The sequence below is a fragment of the Scyliorhinus canicula genome, chromosome 16 (assembly GCF_902713615.1).
Source record: "Scyliorhinus canicula chromosome 16, sScyCan1.1, whole genome shotgun sequence".
Lineage (NCBI taxonomy): Eukaryota > Metazoa > Chordata > Chondrichthyes > Carcharhiniformes > Scyliorhinidae > Scyliorhinus > Scyliorhinus canicula.
This window is the reverse complement of record NC_052161.1, coordinates 84,141,253-84,163,615: the sequence shown is the minus strand read 5'-3', so window position 1 is coordinate 84,163,615 and position 22,363 is coordinate 84,141,253. Positions and strand designations below refer to the sequence as shown.

The 22,363-nt window shown below is 49.2% G+C and overlaps 1 protein-coding gene across 1 annotated transcript in view; it reads left to right on the top strand.

Annotated features, from left to right (window-relative positions):
• The window catches only part of LOC119951001 (calsyntenin-3-like), a 45,602-nt gene extending 25,617 nt beyond the window's left edge, over window positions 1-19,985 (top strand). Inside the window, exon 7 of the mRNA XM_038774033.1 lies at window positions 19,789-19,985. Coding sequence (XP_038629961.1) covers window positions 19,789-19,985 — 197 coding nt within the window. The remainder of the gene's footprint in view (window positions 1-19,788) is intronic.
• The last annotated feature ends 2,378 nt before the right edge of the window (window positions 19,986-22,363 follow it).

Sequence of the window (22,363 nt, the reverse complement as noted above, 5' to 3'; positions counted from 1 at the left end):
TGCCCCCCCCCTTCCCCCTTCCACATCTTCCCATCTCCCCAATTACTGCCCCCCCTCCCCCTTCCACATCCTCCATCTCCCCAATTACTGCCCCCTCCCCCTGTCACATCCTCCCATCTCACCAATTACTGCCCCCCCCCCCTTCCACATCCTCCCATCTCCCCCAATTAGAGAGAGAAAGAGATGGAGAGGTACTGATAGAGTGAGAGGCAGAGAGAGACAGCGGGAGAGGCAGGCAGAGACTGAGAGAGAGAAAAGGACAGAGGGAGAGAAAAGTGTGAGGGAGAGACAGAGTGGGAGATGCAGAGATTGACATGCAGAGGGAGAGAGAGAACAGGAGAGAGAAGGGAGGGAAAGACAGATAGAGACCAAGATAGAGGGTGACAGTCAAAGGAAGACAGGGAAGCGAGGGAGAGGCAGAGAGAGACCGAGGAGGAGAGAGAGAAATAGAGAGATGGTGAGACTGAGAGAGGGAGGGAGAGAGAGCGATAGAGAGACTGGGGAGAGAAGTGAGAGAGAGAGACAGAGACTGAGAGACAGACAAAGACACAGAGAGAGACAAGGGAGGGAAGAGGCAGAGAGCGACACACACAGAGGGACAGGCAGAGACCGAGAGATGGGGAGAGAGACAGGAGGGGAAATGAGAGCTGGAAGTGGATGAGAGGAGAGAGACAGAGAGAGAGGGAGAGACTGATACGGAAGCAGAGAGTGAGACAGACAGAGAGAGAGACAGAGGGTAAGACGGACAGATACCGAAATAGAGACACAGAGAGAGAAGAGACAGGGAGAAAGATAGAGAGAGATGGAGTGAGGAAGAGCCACACACAGAGTGGGAGAGGCAGGGAGAGACAGACAAGGAGAGAGAGACTGGGAGAGAATTTGGGCAGAACGGTAGCATTGTGGATAGCACAATTGCTTCGCAGCTCCAGGGTCCCAGGTTCGATTCCCGGCTGGGTCACTGTCTGTGTGGAGTCTGCGCATCCTCCCCGTGTGTGCGTGGGTTTCCTCCGGGTGCTCCGATTTCCTCCCACAGTCCAAAGATGTGCAGGTTAGGTGGATTGGCCATGATAAATTGCCCTTAGTGTTGGGTGGGGTTACTGGGTTATGGGATAGGGTGGAGGTGTTGACCTTGGGTAGCGTGCTCTTTCCAAGAGCCGGTGCAGACTCGATGGCCTCCTTCTGTACTGTAAATTCTATGAAGACAGAGTGGGAGATGCAGAGAGAGAGACAGAGGGGGAGACAGAGAGAGAGAGAGAGACAGAGAGACAGAGGGAGAGAGAGAGAGACCAGGGAGAGAGAGGCTTACATTAACACCGCAATTAGGTTACTGTGAAAATCCCTTAGTCGCACAGTCCGGCGCCTGTTCGGGTACACAGAGGGAGAATTCAGAATGTCCAAATCACCTAGCAAGCATGTCTTTCGGGACTTGTGGGAGGAAACCGGAGCACCCGGAGGAAACCCATGCAGACACAGAGATAAAGTGCAGACTCCGCACAGACTGTGACCCAAGCCGGGAATCGAACCTGGGACCCTGCCGCTGTGAAGCAACTGTGCTACCCACAGTGCTATCGTGCTACCCAATGGTGGTTAGGGCCGTCGCCGCCTGTACCTTGAGGACCTCCATACGCTTGGAGTGGCCATTGATAAGGACGAGAAACATTGCGCCCTGAATGGGGCCCTCAAAGTCTATATGGAGGTGAAACCACAAGACAACCTGGCCATTCCCACAGGTGGAGTAGAGCTGCAGGAGGCAACTTTTGTTGTGTGTGACGCTGGATGCAGTGCTGGGCCATCTGCATGATGTCCGCATGTAGCTGTGAGTTAACATTCTCATCTTGGGTGTCCTAAATGGAGGTCCATGAGGAGCGGGCCGCGTCAACGTTCGGGGACCATCACACAAGTCCTCCAAATCAACATGCCGTCCTCATTGCAAAGCTACTGCATCTTTGTGGAATAGGCCTTCAGGTCTTATGGTAAGGCCCTGTGCTGAGTCCCATACTGCACCATATGGCCGGTGTGGGATAGCTGAGGGTGTGTCTGGGTCCACCCGCAGATGCAGGATGCTGTGACCAGTCCATAAAATGGAGCGTTGCAATGACCTTGCCAGCTGCCATTGGTGACAGCTTTTAATGCGTCAGCATGGGGAATTTTGACTCCGGAACGGTGCTCCAAATCATAGTCATACACTGCGAGCAGCAATGCCCATCGCTGGATCTGGGCGGAAGCAATGTGGGGGGGGGGGGGGTTAAATGGATCAATCGTCCTTGAAGAACCCTAGGAGGGGCTTGTGGTCTGTGAAAATGATGAAGCAATGCCCGTAGACATAGCGATCAAATTTCTTGACCCCGAACATGACAGCCAAACCCTTCTTCTCGGTCTGAGTATATATATTTTTTTAATTTTAGAGTACCCAATTATTTTTTCCAATTAAGGGGCAATTTAGTGCAGCCAATCCACCTACTCTGCACATTTTTGGGTTGTGGAGGCGAAACCCACGCAAACACGGGGAGAATGTGCAAACTCCACACGGACAGTGACCCAGAGCCGGGATCGAACCTGGGACCTCAGCGCCGTGAGGCAGCTGTGCTAACCACTAGGCCACCGTGCTGCCCACAGTCTGAGTATATTAAAGAATCCCTATAGTGCAGAAGGAGGCCATTCAACCCATCGAGTCTGTGCTGACCCTTCGAAACAACACCCAACCTAGGCCCAATCCGCGCTCTAGCCATGTTATCCCCATCCAACCTTTGGACACGGTGGGGGGGGGGGGACAATTTATCATGGCCAATCCACCTAACCTGTACATCTTTGGACTGTGGGAGGAAATCGGAGCACCCGGAGGAAACCCACGCACACACGGGGAGAAAGTGAAAACTCCAACCAGTTACCTGAGGTCGGAATCAAACCCGGGTCCCTGCTGCTGTGAGGCAGCAGTGCTAGCTACTGTGCTACCATGCCACCCCTCATATTGCTTCTCGACCAACGTTCCTGAGGCGAATGCAATGGGCCGTTTGGATCCATCGTCCATGGTGTGGACCAGCACGGCCCAGACGTCATTCAGAGAAACGTCGCAGGGCAACAGGAGTGGTCAGGATGGGTCGAAGGGGACTAGCAGTCTTGATGAGGAGACACGTTGTTTCAACTCAACGAAAGCCGCCTGCTGGTCTTGGGCCAAATCCCAGTGTTGCCCCTTCTTTAACAGACTGGGTGGATAAAGTCATGGCCAGGTTTTGGCCAACTTGCCACAGTAATTCACCAGACCCAGGAATGACCAGAATTCCATCAGGCACATGCTGAATTGCCTGGACCTTTTCTTCCACTGGGTACAAGCCATGGCAGTCTACACTGTAGCCGAGGTACGTTACGTCGGCGGAGTTGAAGACACATTTCTCCCCGACGGAGGAGGACGGCGGCATCCTCAAACACCTCAGCCAGGTTTTGTAGGTGTCCTGGTCGCGCGAGCCCGTGATCAGGACGCCGTCCTGATAGACTGCCATGTGGGGTAGGCCTTGCAGCATATTCTCCATTATGCGCTGGAATATCGCACACGTGGAGGATAACGCAAAGGGCAGGCGGGTGTATTCTTTTAACATTTTATTTTAATTTAGAAGTACACAATTCATTTTTGTTCCAATTAAGGGGCAATTTAGCGTGGCCAATCCACCTACCCTGCACATCTTTGGGTTGTGGGGGTGAGGCCCACACGGGAGAATGTGCAAACTCCACACGGACAGTGACCCGGGGCCAGGATCGAATCCGAGTCCTCTCCGCTGTGAGGCAGCAGTGCTAGCCACTGCGCCACTATGAGGTGGGTGTATTCATATATTCCCCCTGTGTGTGTTCATGGTTTTGAAGCATCTGGACTTGGGCGGGGGGGGGGGGGGGGGGGGGGGCAGGACCAACTGCAGATAAGCGTCACTTGTCAAGTTCCCTAAACCTGCGACCTCCGCTGCGATTTGCAAAAAGTACCTCGATCTTCGGGACCGGATAATGACCCTGTCAAAACCATCATCTTATAGCTGCCGCACAAAAGTACTGACCCATCCGGCTTCATGACCGGGACGACCGCCACCATCCAGTCAGAGGACCGCACCGGGCATACGATACACAAATTCTCCATCCGGTGCAGTTGTGCGTCCACCTTGGATCATAAGGCGTACAGGCGGACAGGCCAGGTATGGAAATATCGCCACTGAGCCATTGGGTCCACACTGACAGAGCCACTTTAATGGTGCCCAAGCTATCCTGGAATACCAGTCGAAACCTTGCCAGAACCCCTTCAGCGCCACATGGGTGCATGCAGTACACCTAGAACATAGAACAGTACAGCACAGAACAGGCCCTTCGGCCCTCGATGTTGTGCCGAGCCATGATCACCCTACTCAAACCCACGTATCCACCCTATACCCGTAACCCAATAACCCCCCCCCCCCCTTAACCTTACTTTTTAGGACACTACGGGCAATTTAGCACGGCCAATCCACCTAACCTGCACATCTTTGGACTGTGGGAGGAAACCGGAGCACCCGGAGGAAACCCACGCACACAGGGGGAGGACGTGCAGACTCCGCACAGACAGTGACCCAGCCGGGAATCGAACCTGGGACCCTGGAGCTGTGAAGCATTTATGCTAACCACCATGCTACCGTGCTGCTACCTGTTACCATCGCAGGTGGCGTAACCAGTCCACACCTCAACAAGCATGTTTTTTTACACAGAGGGTAGTGGGTGCCTGGAACTGGCTGCCGGAGGAGGTGGTGGAAGCAGGGACGATAGTGACGTTTAAGGGGCATCTTGAGAAATACATGAATAGAATGGGAATAGAGGGATACGGACCCCGGAAGTGTAGAATATTTTAGGTAGACGGGCAGCATGGTCGGCGCGGGCTTGGAGGGCCTGTTCCTGTGCTGTACTTTTCTTTGTTCTTTGTTCTAAGTTTGGACTGCTCTCATGGACCACCACCAGAGGAAGGACCAGAACAGTTGAAGTGCCCGCTATTGCCAATGATTTCCCATAGAAGTGGTCAGCTTCGCAATGGTGTCCAACAGGGTCAGCGATAGACGACCAGATCGAATGCGGTCGAACACGCAGCGACTGACTACCAACACTGCTGCCCCAGTGTCACGTTCTATAAACATTGGGTGTCCATTAATTTGCAGGGAGATCCGGATTGGGGCCACTCTTGGCGCAGCTACGCAGTATAACCGCTGCTAGGTGCTGGCGCTGTCTTCCACACAGTAAGCCCTGTCACATGAGGGGTGGTGGCAGCTAGCGGGTTGATGGGCAGGGGCAGATCCTCACGGGGCCTCCTGCTTCCATGGTTTCTGCAGCCTGTTTCGGCCCCCGCTGACTGATGGTCGCATTCCAGTTCCTCCTGGTTGGGAGAGAATGTCCGGCGGCATTCATGGTCTCTATTTCGGCGGCCCTTGTTCCTCCAGTAGGTGTCCCGTTGTCAGGGATCGGCCTCTTCCTTTCCAGCCGGGTGTTATTGCCACTTGCTTTGGCATCCCAGACTGAGCACTGCCAGTCCCTGGAGTTCCTGGACCCCTTGTTCGGCGCTTTGTCTGAAGATGGCTATCTCCACTCACGCATTGTAGGTCCAGGTGGGCCTCGGCTGGTAATTGTGTTGCGTAGCCGCATCGGGGAGTCCACACACCCAGCAGTCCCGGAGTGTTGTATTCAATGTCGCTCCAAATTGGCAAGTATCAGCCGGTTTTCAGAGGCGGGCCAGGAACTCACTCACTGACTCATCCAGGGCCTGAGCAGTCGCATGGAACCAGAACTGCCGCACAATGAGCGGTGGGTTCGGACCGAAATGCTTCTTCACTCGGGTCACCAGGGCGGCGAATGACAGAGTATCGGGGGGGTCCGGGTGAGTCAGGCTTTTTATCACATCGTGAATGGGTACTCTGGAAGCCGTTAGTAATACCACAGTTTGTCTCTCATCACCGGTAATCGCACTTGTTCAAAAAAAATAGTTCATGTGTTCCACGTATTGTCTCCAGTCACATGTACCTGTGTTAAAAGGTTCCAGCTTTTGCATGTGCGCCATTTGGGCAGTTAGTGGTGGGGCGTCTAGATGAGGTGGACCGGGAAGTAGCGACCGGTGTTGATGTCAGTTCCACTGAATCCTCGCCGCCAGTGTTGAATCGACAATAAATACATCGCTTGCACAATAGTAGAAATTGCAAACAAGATTGATTTCAATACAATTCCAATACTCCCCTAAATGTCTCCTTTACCGATCTACACCTAGGTCTGCGTTTTTACACAGGGGGGGCTCTCCTTGTAGAGGGAAAGACCCGTCCTCTTAAAGGGGAAGTTCCGCTCTTCTTAAAGGGGAAATTCATATTCTGAGGAGGTCACAGGAAATCGTATTATCCTGATCCTGGGACCTCCATTGGGTTTATAACAGAGAGAAATAGAGACAGTCATAATGGGAAGAGGAGAGAGGCTGTACATTGCAGGAAAGACAGAGATTGTAGATCACTTGAAGATTAATGGGATAGGGAGTGCGAAGAGGAGAGGGGAGCTTAGAGAAGGAAGGAGGAAAGAGGGGATGGGATAAGGTGTAGAGGAATGATGGTGATTGGAGCACGTGTGAGGCAGACTGATAGGTATGTTGGGCTGAAAGGAGGAACCGACAATGGAGTTAAAGTCCGTAACCATTTGAGGGTCACCTAATTGATGTAACTGATACATCCCACACCCCTCATTCTGCTACCGGACAACCCCGCAAGCCATGACAGGCATTGCGCCAGCCGAGATGTTGATGGGTCGCCACCTCTGCATCCGTTTGAATCTCGTCTTTCTGGATATTTGTGGGAAAATCCGTCACGCTCAGGACCAAACCAAGGCGGACACAGGCCGCCGCAGGCCACTACGTGAGTTCGCCCCCGGAGACGTGGTATACATCTGGAATTTCAGCAGCGGGGCTGCTTAGATCCCAAATGTCGTGTTGGCAAAAACGAGTCCGGTTTCTTACCAAGGACACAGGGCCGCGAGTCTCTGCCACAGGTTTGGCAGGTGGTGCTTGATGAGGTGGGTGGGTGAGACGCTCTGGATTCTCCGCTCTCCTTCCGCTGTTTACTCTTCACCTCCGCGCGCTCCACTCTACGACGCTCAAGGTGATTGGCACCTTCACAGATGCTTTTTCTCCAGCTTGTGCGCTCCAAGGCAAGCGATTCCCATGTGTTGATGGGAATGTTGTATTTATTTGGGGAGCCTTTCAGAGCGTCCTTGTCGAGTTTCCTGTGCCCTCCTAGTGATCGCGTGCCATTGTGGAGCTCGGAGTAGAGCACTTGTTTTTGGAGTCTTGTGTCAGGTTTACGGGCAATGTGGTCTGCCCATCACAGCTCGTCAAGTGTGGCCAGTGTTATATTACTGGGTTCAGTAATATGTATCGTTACTAGTTGCTGAATATCCAGAAGGTCTGATGGTGTGATCCTAAAGAAACCACGAGTCTTCAGCTTAAAGCAAACTCATTTATTAAGTAACGATTAATTATAATTGAGTTTGACACTCTACAGAACTATCACTAGTAATCAAGTAATTAAATATCAATGTATTAACTGATTCAAAACTACATGTGCTAACTACGCTATGAACATGACTGCTGTCTAGTCACTCCTGGGTTGAAAGAGACTAAGATCCTCTGGGAGCTGATACTTATAGTGGGATCTAGTGGTGCCCTCTATTTGAATTGAAAATCGCTTATTGTCACGAGTAGGCTTCAATGAAGTTACTGTGAAAAGCCCCTAGTCGCCACATTCCAGCACCTGTCCGGGGCGGCTGGTACGGGAATCGAACCGTGCTGCTGGCCTGCCTTGGTCTGCTTTAAAAGCCAGCGGTTTAGCCCAGTGAGCTAAACCAGCCCCTAGTGAGCTAAACCAGACCCTAATGAGCTAAACCAGCCCCTAGTGGTAGTGTTACTGCTAGATGTTATAATTAACCCTTTAGTTATCTACATGTCTGCATATCATTACAACCAGTCCCTCGATACTGGGATTATTGGCCTGGGAGAGGATGCTCATGTTGGTATGTCTATCCTGCAGTGATTTACGGAGGCAACGTTGACTATATCTTTCCAAGGATTTGAGGTGTCTGCTGTACATTGTCCATGTTTCTGATGCACACAGCAGGGTGGGGACCATGGCTGCTCTGTAGACCATAATCTTGGTGCTGGGTTTGAGGTCTCGGTTTTCAAATACACTGCTCCTCAGGCATCCAAAGACTGCACCGGCGCATTGGAGTTGATGTTGGATTTTGTTGTCAATGTCTGCTCACACCGAGAGGAGATTCCCAAGGTATGGGAAATTATCCACGTTGGCCAAGGGCTCACCATGGATCTGGATGGTTAGGGGGGTGGGTGGGGGGGGGGGGGGGGGGATGTTTGTGTGGCAGGAGCAGGTTGATAGAGAACCTTTGTTTTCCAGATGTTTAGCCTCAGGCCCATTCTCTCGTACGCCTCTGTGAATGTGTCAAACATGGTTTGTAGTTCGGCCTCTGAATGTGCACACACAGGCTCTGTCTGCGTACTGCAGCTCGATGACAGAGGTTGGGTTGGTTTGGGGGTGGGGTCTTGGCTCTGGCCTGGAGGTGTCAGTGGTTGAACAGTTTCCCGCTTGTGGATTAGATTGGATTGGATTTGTTTATTGTCACGTGTACTGAAGTACAGTGAAAAGTATTTTTCGGCAAGCAGCTCAACAGATCATTCATTAAACAAAATTCAAGAAAATACAAGAAAATACATGAAAAGACATAATAGGGCAACACAAGGTACACAATGTAACTACATAAGCACCGGCATCGGGTGAAGCATACAGGGGTGTAGTGTTAATGAGGTCAGTCAATAAGAGGGTCATTTAGGAGTGCGGTAGGTTAGCTCCATTCCAGCGGGGATTCAGGTAGACGGGGTGGAGTGTTGCTGCAAGGAAGATGGAGAACAGCGAGGGTGCAATGATTTGGTTGAGGAGGTCCTCGAAGTGCTTTCTCCAGTGGCCATTGGCTACCTCTCTGTCTTTGATGAGCATCTCTCTGTTTTTGGCTCTCAGTGATGTGGGCTCCTACTACTCGGACTGCAGATGGCTTTGACTGTGCTAAAGAAGCTGCACCTAATAGACTATATCATCACCCGGGCAAGGGACCGCAGAGATACCCACATCACCCACGCCACGACCGGAACTGGTGACTGCTGGACTGACAATCCACTAATCAGCTCGACCATCTCCATCACCCTGGCCCCAAACCAACACAGGCAGAAGAAACTCTGCCACAGGACATTCAATGTTGCTGGACTCAGAGCCCGAGGTGAAATAATGACTCAGCCAGCATCTCACAGCTAACCTGGTGACAACCACTGAGCCAGAGCCGCAGAACGTCCACAGCGCCTGGTCCTCCTTCAAAGCCACCATATCAGCACCATATCAACAGCACACCGAAACCCCGTTAGTGACGCCGAAGGGAACCCGGAGGAAATGGAAGAGGAGGCCATCGGCCTCGAATGCCGTGTAGTGGCGGTCCTCCGGGCGGATTGGGATCTGGTGGTAAGCAGACTTCAGATCCACCGTGGAAAATACCCGATATTGGGCGATCTGGTTTACCATGTCTGCGATTCTAGGTAGGGGATACGCGTCTAGGAGCGTAAAGCGATTGATGGTCTGGCTATAATCGACGACCATGCGGAATTTTTCCCCGGTCTTGACGACCACCACCTGAGCTCTCCAGGGACTGTTACTGGCCTCTATGATCCCCTCACTGAGCAGCCTTCAGACCTCCGTTCAGATAAATACCCTATCCTGCAGGCTGTACCGCCTGCTGCAGGTGGCTACCGGTTTACAATCCGGGGTGAGGTTGGCGAAGAGAGGAGAGGGGGCGATGCGCAGCGTGGCGAGGCTGCGGATAGTGAGTGGGGGCAGGGGCACGCCGAAGCTGAGGGTGAGACTCTTGAGATTACATTGGAAATCCAAGCCTAAGAGGAGTGGCGCGCAGAGGTCGGGCAAGACATACAGTTTAAATTTGGAATAGCTAGCGCCTCAAATCGTTAGCATTGCTGCAGTGCGGCCTTGGATTTGGATGGAATTGGAGCCCGAAGCGAGGGCGATAGTTTGGTTGATGGGATAAATAGGGAGGGAACAGCGTCTTACCAGCTCTGGGTGTATGAAGCTGTCTGTGCTCCCGGAGTCGAAGAGGCACGACGTGTTGTACCCGTTGATCTGGACCTCCGTCATCGAATTTCTCAGATGCTTGGGGCGAGATTGGTTGAGGGTGACCGTGTTGCATTGCAGGCCGCGTGGTGGGTGCCCGGGGGAGTCAAATTCTTCCGATCAGGCGTCCTGTCGAGTAGATGCCGCTGCGTTCTGGCGAGCTTGATGCAGGAACACTGCGCTGAGTTGTGGACCCTGTGGTGACTGCCCGAGGAGGTCGTACTCCTCCCATGAGCTGTTTGAGTCTGGGGATGCAGCTAGGGCCCGTGGACCGCACGTGGAGGGTGGTGATGAAGATGGCGTCCACGATGGCGGCCCCCATGAATCGCACGTGGCCGGCCGCATGGTGGAGGTTTGCCAAGATGGCGGCCCCCATGGATCGCACGTGGCGGGAGGGGGCGGAGCCTGAGCGTAGGCCGCAGCGATTCGGGCCCCGCGGGCCTGCTGGTGCTGGGGTGATGTTTTTGGACTGTTGGGGTGTTGAGGGCTGGGGCCCTTCTGCCGAGGCACACTCTAGCATAGTGGCCTTTCTTCCCGCAGCTGCTGCAGGTCGCGGATCGGGCTGAGCAGTGCTGCCGCGGGTGCTGGCTTTGTCCACAGAAGTGGCAGGCTGGAGCAGTTGAATAACTGGTTTGGGGAGCTGAATAATGGCAGGCTGGAGCAGTTGAATAACTGGTTTGGCGAGCTGAGTAGCTGGCTGGGGGAGCTGAGTAATTAGCTGGAGCAGCTGGATAGTAGGATCGGCTGTGGCAGCGCGATAGCTGGGGGCCCTTGCGGCACAGGCTTGGGGGGTCCTCAGGTCGGGGGCCCATGCGGGGTTAGCGGGGTCCGCGGGAAACGAGTTGAGGCTGCGGAAGGAAAGTTCCATCGTGATAACAGCCTCTACGGTAGTCTCTAAGCCCTGGGCCCCATTTTCTAATAGTCTCTGGCGTACATAGCTAGATCGAAGGCCCGCTACAAAAGCATCCCGCACAGCAAGCTCCCTATGTTCAGCCGCGGTTACGGCCTGGTAATTGCAGTCATTTGAGAGATTGTTCAACTCGCGTGCAAATTCAGCTAAAGTTTCAGTAGACCGTTGTCGGCGAGTCGTGAACACATGGCGGGCAAAGACCTCGTTCATGGGCCTAATATACATTTTGTCCAAAGTTGTCGAGGAGAATACTGAGATACAGGCTACTAGACTAGAAGGGCTTGAGGTTCATAAGGAGGAGGTGTTAGCGATTCTGGAAAGTGTGAAAATAGATAAGTCCCCTGGGCCGGATGGGATTTATCCTAGGATTCTGTGGGAAGCTAGGGAGGAGATTGCTGAGCCTTTGGCTTTGATCTTTAAGTCATCTTTGTCTACAGGAATAGTGCCAGAAGACTGGAGGATAGCAAATGTTGTCCCCTTGTTCAAGAAAGGGAGTAGAGATAACCCCGGTAACTATAGACCAGTGAGCCTTACTTCTGTTGTGGGAAAAGTTTTGGAAAGGTTTATAAGAGAAAGGATTTATAATCATCTGGAAAGGAATAATTTGATTAGAGATAGTCAACATGGTTTTGTGAAGGGTAGGTCGTGCCTCACAAACCTCATTGAGTTCTTCGAGAAGGTGACCAAACAGGTGGATGAGGGTAAAGCAGTTGATGTGGTGTATATGGATTTCAGTAAAGCATTTGATAAGGTTCCCCACGGTAGGCTATTGCAGAAAATACAGAGGCATGGGATTCAGGGTGATTTGGCAGTTTGGATCAGAAATTGGCTAGCTGATAGAAGACAAAGAGTGGTGGTTGATGGGAAATGCTCTGACTGGTGTCCAGTTACTAGTGGTGTGCCACAAGGATCTGTTTTGGGGCCGTTGCTGTTTGTCATTTTTATAAATGACCTGGAGGAGGGCGTAGAAAGATGGGCGAGTAAATTTTCAGATGACACTAAAGTCGGTGGAGTTGTGGACAGTGCAGAAGGATGCTACAAGTTACAGAGGGACATAGATAAGCTGCAGAGCTGGGCTGACAGGTGGCAAATGGAGTTTAATGCAGAAAAGTGTGAGGTGATTCATTTTGGAAGGAATAACAGAAATGCAGAGTACTGGGCTAATGGTAAGATTCTTGGTAGTGTGGACAAGCAGAGAGATTTCGGTGTCCATGTCCATAGATCCCTGAAATTTGCCACCCAGGTTGAGAGGGTTGTTAAGAAGGCGTACGGTGTGTTAGCTTTTATTGGTAGAGGAATTGAGTTTCGGAGCCATGAGGTCATGTTGCAGTTGTACAAAACTCTGGTGCGGCCGCATTTGGAGTATTGTGTGCAGTTCTGGTCGCCACATTATAGGAAGGATGTGGAAGCATTGGAAAGGGTACAGAGGAGATTTACAAGAATGTTGCCTGGTATGGAGGGAAGATCATATGAAGAAAGGCTGAAGGACTTGAGGCTGTTTTCGTTAGAGAGAAGAAGGTTAAGAGGTGACTTAATTGAGGCATACAAGATGATCAGAGGATTATATAGGGTGGACAGTGAGAGCCTTTTTCCTCGGATGGTGATGTCTAGCACGAGGGGACATAGCTTTAAATTGAGGGGAGATAGATATAGGACAGATGTCAGAGGTAGGTTCTTTACTCAGAAAGTAGTAAGGGCGTGGAATGCCCTGCCTGCAACAGTAGTGGACTCGCCAACACTAAACGCATTCAAGTGGTCATTGGATAGGCATATGGACGATAAGGGAATAGTGTAGAGGGACTTTAGAGGGGTTTCACAGGACGGCGTAACATCGTGGGCCGAAGAGCCTGTACTGCGCTGTAATGTTCTATGTTCTATGTTCTCTTAACCAGGGAAAAGGTCCGAAAACCGCCGCGAGCAGGATTCACCGAATGTGCGACCACTCACTCTTGTTGCACGTTTTACTTGAGTGTTACGCGTTTTATTGGAGTGTATTAACACGCCTCAGTTTAAAGGCCGTGTGCTTAACACTACAACGGCTCTGTGTATGTAATTCTGCTCAGGAGTCGCCAGGTGCCGTATTTAGACACCTCACAAGTACATCAAGGTCAGGTTCAAAGTAATAAATCTGTACACCGATTAGTAAGTTCAAACGATTGATATTTATTACAACAAATATAATAAATACACATGCATACGCTAAAGAGACTAAGTTACTTCTAAACTAAACGACTAAAATACTTATCTAGACAGGAACAGGCAAGGTCAGGGAGTGAGGCCTTCGTCCCGTTCTTGGTCTGCAACTCTCAGGGTCTTAAAATCGTCAGGGTCTAGTAAAGTCTGGATCACGTAGCGATCGTTGTGGTGACACTTACAGTTCGATGGCTGGTGGCTCAACGGCTGGTGATGGAACTGGAGTCAGGATGCGATGTATCAGCAAAGCGGTGAAAACAGCAGAGAGCCGGAGCCAAAAACAACAGACCGGACCATGTGCGGGGTCTACTTTTATAGGTCCCCCAAAGTCCGTGCCTCTTCGGGGCGGTTCTCTACCTGCTGTGTATCGATTGGGCCTTCTCCCAATCGATATTTTCCAAACCCCCCAATCTGAGGGTCGTTTCTCGATGGGTGGGGCGGTCTCTATGGTTCTTTGTGATGGATACTAATGGTGCCATTTCATCTGGGCGTCTACTCAAAGTATCCATTCATACCTAAATGTTCCTATTATGTGGGCCTGGATCTGGATCACCTCATTACTATGTAAATCGTTGTTGCCATTTACACCTTTGGCTGAGATTCTGCACCTGGCCACAAACTGGTTTCTGTACGTGCAGAATGCTAATTAGCCTTCTGCAAACTGCTTGTCCTTGCTAAGACTGTTTTCTCCCTGCAGCCTTAGCAGTTCTCCATTTTGTAGCCCAGTGCCCATCTTAGGTGGCTGCACTCTGTGGCAGCTACCCAAAGTCATCCGTTTAATTTGCGAATTGCATTCCTTCCTTGTTGGATCCTGACAGAGTGACCACCAGGAAGCGATGGTCGAGTCAGGACAAAAGGTTTAATTACACAATCTTACCACCGACAACCCCACTCCCCAAAGGGTCTGTGCGCTGACCCACACCTGAGTCAGGGGTTTTTAAGTCCACTGCGCCCACTTGTTAAGGGGAAGCCCCACCCCCTTATCGGGGAAGCTTGTATTCGTCCAAGATCACGGGAAACCACACAGGCCATACCCCGTGACTCTCGGGTGGTTTACAGCTCTCCCTCTTGTCATGATATGTATATTGACTGGGATGTAAAGAGTTAACAAGTTAATGTTAGAGGAAATGACAGAACAGTCATATATATATCATGTGACTTCTGGGATGCTGGGAGATGATGGTATGAGAGAGAGAGAGCAGTTGTATATTTCAGAATTCCGTAGCTGGGGATAGCATAGTTTAATATAGAAACCTTCTACTTTAGGAATGTGAACGAGTCTTAGTACTGTAAAAATGTTATAGTTTTGTTTGTTAACAAAGCTTTCTGTTCTTTATTCAACACTACGCATCCATGACCAAAAATTAATTCAAAAGGACTGAATTTGGTTGACTCAATAGGTGCATCCCTAATTGCAAACAGTACGAATGGAATTCCTTTATCCCAATCCTCTGGATAATCTTGACAATAAGACCTCAACATTGTCTTTAATGTCTGATGCCAGCTTTCTAGCGCTCCCTGCGATTCTGGATGGTACGCAGTTGATTTAAATTGTTTTATTCCTGAGCTATCCATAACTTCTTTGAATAACCTGGAGGTAAAATTTGATCCTTGATCCGATTGCATTTCTGTGGATAGTCCATATCTAGTGAAAAATTTAAGTAACTCCTCCACAATCTTTTTAGCTGTAATATTATGTACTGGAATGGCCTCTGAAAACCTAGGAGACACATCCATTATAGTCAAAAGATATTGATTCCCACTTTTCGTTTTAGAAAGCGGTCCTATGCAATCAATTAAGACCCTTGTAAAAGGTTCCTCAAATGCTGGAATGGGTATTAAGGGTGCTGGTTTTATCACTGCTTGAGGTTTCCCTATCACTTGACATGTGTGACATGATCGATAAAATTTAACTATATCTTTATGTAGTCCAGGCCAATAAAAATGTTTCTGGATTTTAGCTCGAGTTTTCCCCACTCCCAAATGACCTCCCACTGGTACCTCATGTGCTACTCGCAGCACCTTCTACTGGCAATACTACTTGATGAACTTCTGCCCACTTTTCATCCGCTTGCATATGTAAAGGTCTCCATTTTCTCATCAAGACATCATTTTTAAGGTAATAAAACTCCGATGTACACTCTGGTTCCTCTTCCGTGTATGCTTTCTGATATATCTGTTTTATTTCTATATCTTTTTTTTGTAACTCCACCAATTTTCCTGAACTAAAAATATCCACCTCATCCTCCACCTGTTCTTGTTCTTTTCCAACCATCTGGCCAAAAATCGTTTCTGATAATTGAACTTCAACTTTATCTTCACCCTTTGATTTCTCCTCTTGTTTTAACCTGTGACTTTGCGACCTTGTTACTACACAATCCGGAAAAATCTCAAGATACTCGTCATTCAACACTTCAATTGTCTGATTTTCCACTGGCTTATCAACCACAGTAGGCATCACTCCCACCTGATATCAAGCCATATCATTACCCAAGAGAAACTGTATTCCTGGACAAGATAGTTTCTCTATTACTCCTACTGCCACTTCACCACTCTTCACTGGACTTTCCAACCTTACCTTATATAATGGAACACTATTCTTCTCACCCTGAATTCCACATATTACCACCTTTTCTGGCAATATTCTTCCCAAATTACGTAACTCCTCATCTCTTACCATTAAAGATTGACTAGCTCCCGTATCTCTTAAAATTGTGACTTCTTTACCTGCTCCTTCTGGTACATGAGTAAACTTTACCCACAAAAGTAAATCCTTTAAAGAGATCTGGCACCTCCTTATCAATCACCTCTTGATCAGGCTGTACAATCATTTGCACCTCCTTCGCTTTACTTGGGCTTTCCTTTACCACTTTAACAAACCCCCACTGTCTTATCCTGTTTTACCACATCAGCCCTCCCAGTCCTTTTCTTCAACCACCAACACTGTGACTTGGATTGGATTGGATTGGATTGGATTTGTTTATTGTCACGTGTACCGAGGTACAGTGAAAAGTATTTTTCTGCAAGCAGCTCAACAGATCATTCAGTACATGGGAAGAAAAGGGAATTAAACAGAATTCAAGAAATACAAGAAAATACATGAGAATACATAATAGGGCAACACAATATATACAATGTAACTACATAAGCATTGGCATCGGATGAAGCATACATGGGTGTAGTGTTAATGAGGTCAGTCCATAAGAGGGTCATTTAGGAATCTGGTGACAGTGGGGAAGAAGCTGTTTTTGAGTCTGTTCGTGCATGTTCTCAGACTTCTGAATCTCCTGCCCGATGGAAGAAGTTGGAAAAGTGAGTAAGCCGGGTGGGAGCGATCCTTGATTATGCTGCCTGCTTTCCCCCGGCAGCGGGAGGTGTAGATGGAATCAATGGATGGGAGGCAAGTTTGTGTGATGGACTGGGCGGTATTCACGACTCTCTGAAGTTCCTTGCGGTCCTGGGCCGAGCAGTTGCCATACCAGGCTGTGATGCAGCCCGATAGGATGCTCTCTATAGTGCATCTGTAAAAGTTGGTAAGGGTTAATGTGGACATGCCGAATTTCCTTAGTTTCCTGAGGAAGTATAGGCGCTGTTGTGCTTTCTTGGTGATAGCGTCGACGTGAGTGGACCAGGATAGATTTTTGGTGATGTGCACCCCAAGGAATTTGAAACTGCTCACCATCTCTACCTCGGCTCCGTTGATGCTGACAGGGGTGTGTACAGTACTTTGCTTCCCGAAGTCGATGACCAGCTCTTTAGTTTTGCTGGCATTGAGGGAGAGATTGTTGTCGTTACACCACTCTTTAGACTTTACATGGCCTAGTTTATTACAGTGAAAACATTTGAAACTTTTCATGTCTCTTCCACCCTCCTGGATTTCGTTTTTAATCTGAGGTACACTCTCCTTATTATCTCCCATCAGATCTGCTTTACCTCTACCACTTGAGTATTTCTCATGTCCCCAGTCTCTATCCCTCACAGGCTGAAACTGATGTCGGAAACCAAGCTTTGATTTATGAACTAATTCATAATCATCTGCCATTTCTGCTGCTAACCTCGCAGTTTTAACCCTCTGCTCTGCCACATGAGTTCTCACTACATCAGGAATTGAATTTTTAAACTCCTCTAAAAGTATAATTTGTCTGAGAGCTCCATACGTTTTATCTATTTTCAAAACCCTTATCCACCTATCAAAATTACTGTTTGATCCTTTCAAACTCCATGTATGTTTGACCAGGTTCTTTCCTTAAATTTCTAAACCTTTGTCTGTCGGCTTCAGGCACTAGTTCATATGCACCTAAGATGGATTTTTTCACCTCCTCATACGTCCCAGATACCTCCTCTGATAGTGATGCAAACCCTTCACTAGCTCTACCTACCAGCTTTGTTTAAATCAGTAATACCCACACGTCTTGCGGCCATTTCATTTGTTTAGCCACCTTCTCAAATGAAATGAATAAGGTTTGTACCTACTTCTCATCAAACCTTGGTAATGCGTAGACATATTTAAATAGATTCCCACCAAGCCTTCAACTATGACACTCTTTCTCACTATCCTCATCACTATCGTCCAACGGTACATTTCCCTTTACGTCTGCCAATTTTTAAAAAATTTTTTTAAAGGGGCAATTTAGCATGGCCAATCCACCTACTCTGCACATTTTTGGGTTGTGGGGGCGAAACCCACGCAGACACGGGGAGAATGTGCAAACTCCACACGGACAGTGACCCAGAGCCGGGATCGAACCTGGGACCTCAGCGCTGTGAGGCGGTTGTGCTAACCACTAGGCCACCGTGCTGCCCTACGTCTGCCAATTTTAACTGACTGTCATGTTTCATGGCCGTTTTCTGAAGTTCAAACTCTCTCTTTCTCCCTTTCCTCTCTCTCTCGTTTTCCCTGATCTGTATCTTCCTTTCTCTTTCTATTTGTTCTGCTAGGGCTATTCTTTCTTTGTTTCTTTCTTCTCTCTCCTTTTCTTTCATTGCATATTCAAGCTGCTTTAATTCTTTTTCATGTTCAAGTTGCTTAATCTGCAACTGGATCTTTGCCATTTCCAATGAGTCCGAGCGAGTCAAGCAATTTTAAATGTTCAGCTGCCACAGTAAGTATCTCTTCTTTTTATATTCTGCCAGGTAATGTTAACTGCAATATTTTTGCCTAATCTAAAAGCCTGTTTTTAGTCTCTGTTCGTAAGGTACTGAGTGTGACCATCTCCACCCCAAAAAACCTCAGGGCCTCAGAGAGAGCCATTGTCCACAACACACTCCCTACTTAAACTGGAATACCACACCTGAAAAGCAACCACAATATGCTCACCCCTCACTGTCTTTGTTATGGACCAGGGTCAGGGTTTTGAGAACCCCAAAGTGTATCATGGAGTTCACCAGATCCACAACTTTGAATAGATTGTGGTTATGGGGAGCACAGGAGCCCACTTTACAGGTGTGATGCAACAGAGCGCTACAGTACTTTTAAATTAAAACAATGTTAATTTTTGAAATCCAGTTAACACTTTATAAACCCCCAGTAAACATCTTAACAACTATCAACACCAATAAATCCCCCAAAAGAATACAGTACTCTCTAAGTAACTCTTAATCTTTCCTTGCAACATCCATAAGACAAAAAAAACCTTTTACAGAAAGACATCAGGTTTAACTTCTCTACAGAAACATGTATTATTTTGAAATCACCAAAGGATCTGGAGACAGTCTTTAGATTGCAGAGAGAGAGAGAGAGAGACTAATACACCTTCTTGCTGTGACAGCAGCTATCCAGCTCCCAAAATGAAACTAAAGGACACCCTGTAGCAGACAGCCCAAAGCTAAAGTGAAAGCAGACAGCCAGCGCAGCTCCACCCACACTATGACATCACTGCAGCCATCCGATAAACATCCATTTCTTAAAGGTACACCCACTACAGCTATTTTATAAACACCTATTTCTTAAAGGTACTCTCACATGACAATTGGGTCTCGGGGATAGGGTGGAAGTGAGGGCTTAAGTGGGTCGGTTACGGGGATAGGGTGGAAATGAGGGCTTAAGTGGGTCGGTGTAGACAAAATGGGCTGAATGGCCTCCTTCTGCACTGTATGTTCTATGTTCTATTTGCACACTAGGTGGCTGTCTCGCTCTCTGTATAATTTGCTAATTGCATTTCCTCCTCGATTTGCACACTGGGTTGCTCTCTCTCTCTATTTAATAATAATAATCGCTTATTGTCACAGGTAGGCTTCAATTAAGTTACTGTGAAAAGCCCTTAGTCGCCACATTCCAGCGCCTATTAGGGGAGGCATTGTTCTGCATTGCAAGCCAGCTATCTTGTCCACTGTGCTAAACCAGCCCTGTTTAATTTGCTGATTGTATTTCCTCCTCCATTTTGCACATTGGGTCCCTCCCTCTCTGTTTAATTTGCTAATTGCATTTCCTCCTCTATTTGCGCACTGAGTTGTTGTCGCTCTCTCTGTTTAATATACCAGATAGACCGCACAACGTCATCCTGGAGGTCAGACGTGGTGACCCTGGCAACTTACTGCTTCCCGGATCTGGAATACCTGACCATGAAGTGCTGCCCATACTATCTTCCACGGGAGTTCACTTCTCCATCCCACTCCAGGCGGAAGTGAAGAAGGCACTTGATGAATTATACTCCGCTATAAATCACAATGAAACATAACACCCGTAGGCCTTGTTCATTGTGGCCGGGCACTTCAACAAGGCCAACCTCAAGAGTGTACTGCCAAAATTCCACCATCACATCTCCTGTCCCACCAGGGCCCCAACATCCTTGAGCACTGCTACAAAAACATCAAGGGCGCTTACTGATCCATCCCCTGACCTCCCTTGGGAAAATAGGACCACAAGACATTGCTCCTTCTCCTGGTATACAAGCAGAAACTTAAAAAAATATGTATGTTTCATTGAGGCATTTATATTTCACACATCAAACATAATCACAAATCAAAACAAACCAACCGTGCTGCAAATAAAAAACTCAACAAAATACCCCACCATCGCTCCGTCCAACCTCCCAACTCCTCTGTCTCTCCATTTTAACCCCCCCCCCATACACCACCCACACCTATCCTCCACCCCCTCAAAACACCTGCTCGTTCTGCCCGCCGCCATATGCACCCTGTGGACTACTTTAAATTGAATGAGGCTAAGCCGAGCGCACAAAGAGAATGCATTCACCCTCCTCAGAGCCTCCTCCCATAACCCAGCCTCCAGCCCCCTACCCAGCTCTTATCATAGAATTTACAGAGCAGAAGGAGACCATTCGGCCCATCCAGTCTGCACCAGCCCTTGGAAAGAGCACCCCACTTAAGCCCAAGCCTCAACCCGATCTCCCTACCCCAGTAACCCCACCTAACCTTTTGGATACTAAGGGGCAATTTATCATGGCCAATCCACCTAAAATGCACATTTTTGGACTATGGGAGGAAACCGGAGCACCCGGAGGAAACCCACGCAGACATGGGAAGAATGTGCAGAATCTGCACAGACAGTGACCCAAGCCGGGAATCGAACCTGGGGCCTGGGGCAGCAGGAGAACGTAACCTATCTGTGTTACGTTCTCCACGTGTCTGTGTGACTTTCGTCCAGGTGCTCCGGTTTCCTTCCACATGTCCTGAAAGACGTGCTTGTTAGGTGAATTGGACATTCTGAATTCTCCCTCAGTGTACCTGAACAGGCGTCGGAATGTGGCGACTGGGGGATTTTCACAGTGACTTCATTGCAGTGTTAATGTAAGCCTACTTGTGACAATAAAGATTATTATAAAACTCCATCTTCAGCTTCTGTCGCACCCTCAACAACCCCGCCTCCGGGGCCTCCGAATACCTCCTGTCCACCTGCAAGATCTCCTCCACTACCCTCGCCATTTCCACCCACTCCGTCTTGTCCCTGTGTGTCCGTATCAAAATAAACTCCTCCTTACTACTGCCTTCAGTGCCTCCCATAGCATAGCGGCCAACAGCTGACCCGTGTCATTCAACTCCACATATCCCCGAATGGCAGCCCTCACCCGCTCACAGATCTCCTCATCTGCCAACAGTCACACATCCAAGTTAACCTCCTTTGTGCATGCCCCATCCCCGCCAGCAACATCCTATCCAACACAAAATAGTCGATTCGGGAGTACGCCCTATGCACGTGTCCAACCCCCCCACCATTGCGCTACATAAACCCCCTCAGTTCCTTCACAACCGCCGATACTCTCCCCGACCTTGGACTCGACCGGTCCAACTTTGGATCAAAAAACTGCGTTAAAATCCCCTCCCTCATCAACCGATGCGAGTCCAGGTCTGGGATCTTCCCCAACACCCACTTCAGGAACTCGACATCGGCCCAATTTGGGGCACAAACATGAACCAATACCACCAGCATCCCTTCCAATTTCCTACTCACCATAACAATCTTCCTCCCAAAATCCACCACTATGCTCCCCACTTCAAAACCTACCCGTTTATTTATCAATACCGCTACCCCCTCGTCTTCAAGTCCAATCCTGAGTGAAATACCTGCCCTACCGACCCTTGTCCGCCTTTAGACTCTTCAGATGTGCGAACACACGAGCCCTCTCTTGACCAGCCAATTCAACCCTCTCACATTCCATGTAATCAGCCCAGTCCCCCGGCCGATCAACTATATTCCCTCCTGGGTCAGTCTCCAGCTCGCGTCCCACACTCCCTCTGGCCCGCCCTCAGTTGTCCACCGTCATCGACCCTCCCCATACCACATTTCAGAAGCCCCTCCCTGTCATCAGTTCCCCGCCCCCCCACAAAACAACAATCCCAACCCCCCATTAACACTCTTAACCATCTGCTCACCCCCCACTGCATTTCTGTGAACTAAGCCTGCCCAGCTAGCCTGGTGGCGCCCGCCCATGGTGCCTGTCATCCTACCCCCCACCCCCTCCCCACTGATTCCCCTCCCCCCGAACAAACACTATCCCAGTGCAAACAACTTAACCAATATTCAAAACCCCAAAAACAAAGAAACAAGCAACCACCCATCCCCCGCAGAGGAACGCAGGACAATGACCCCCAAAGG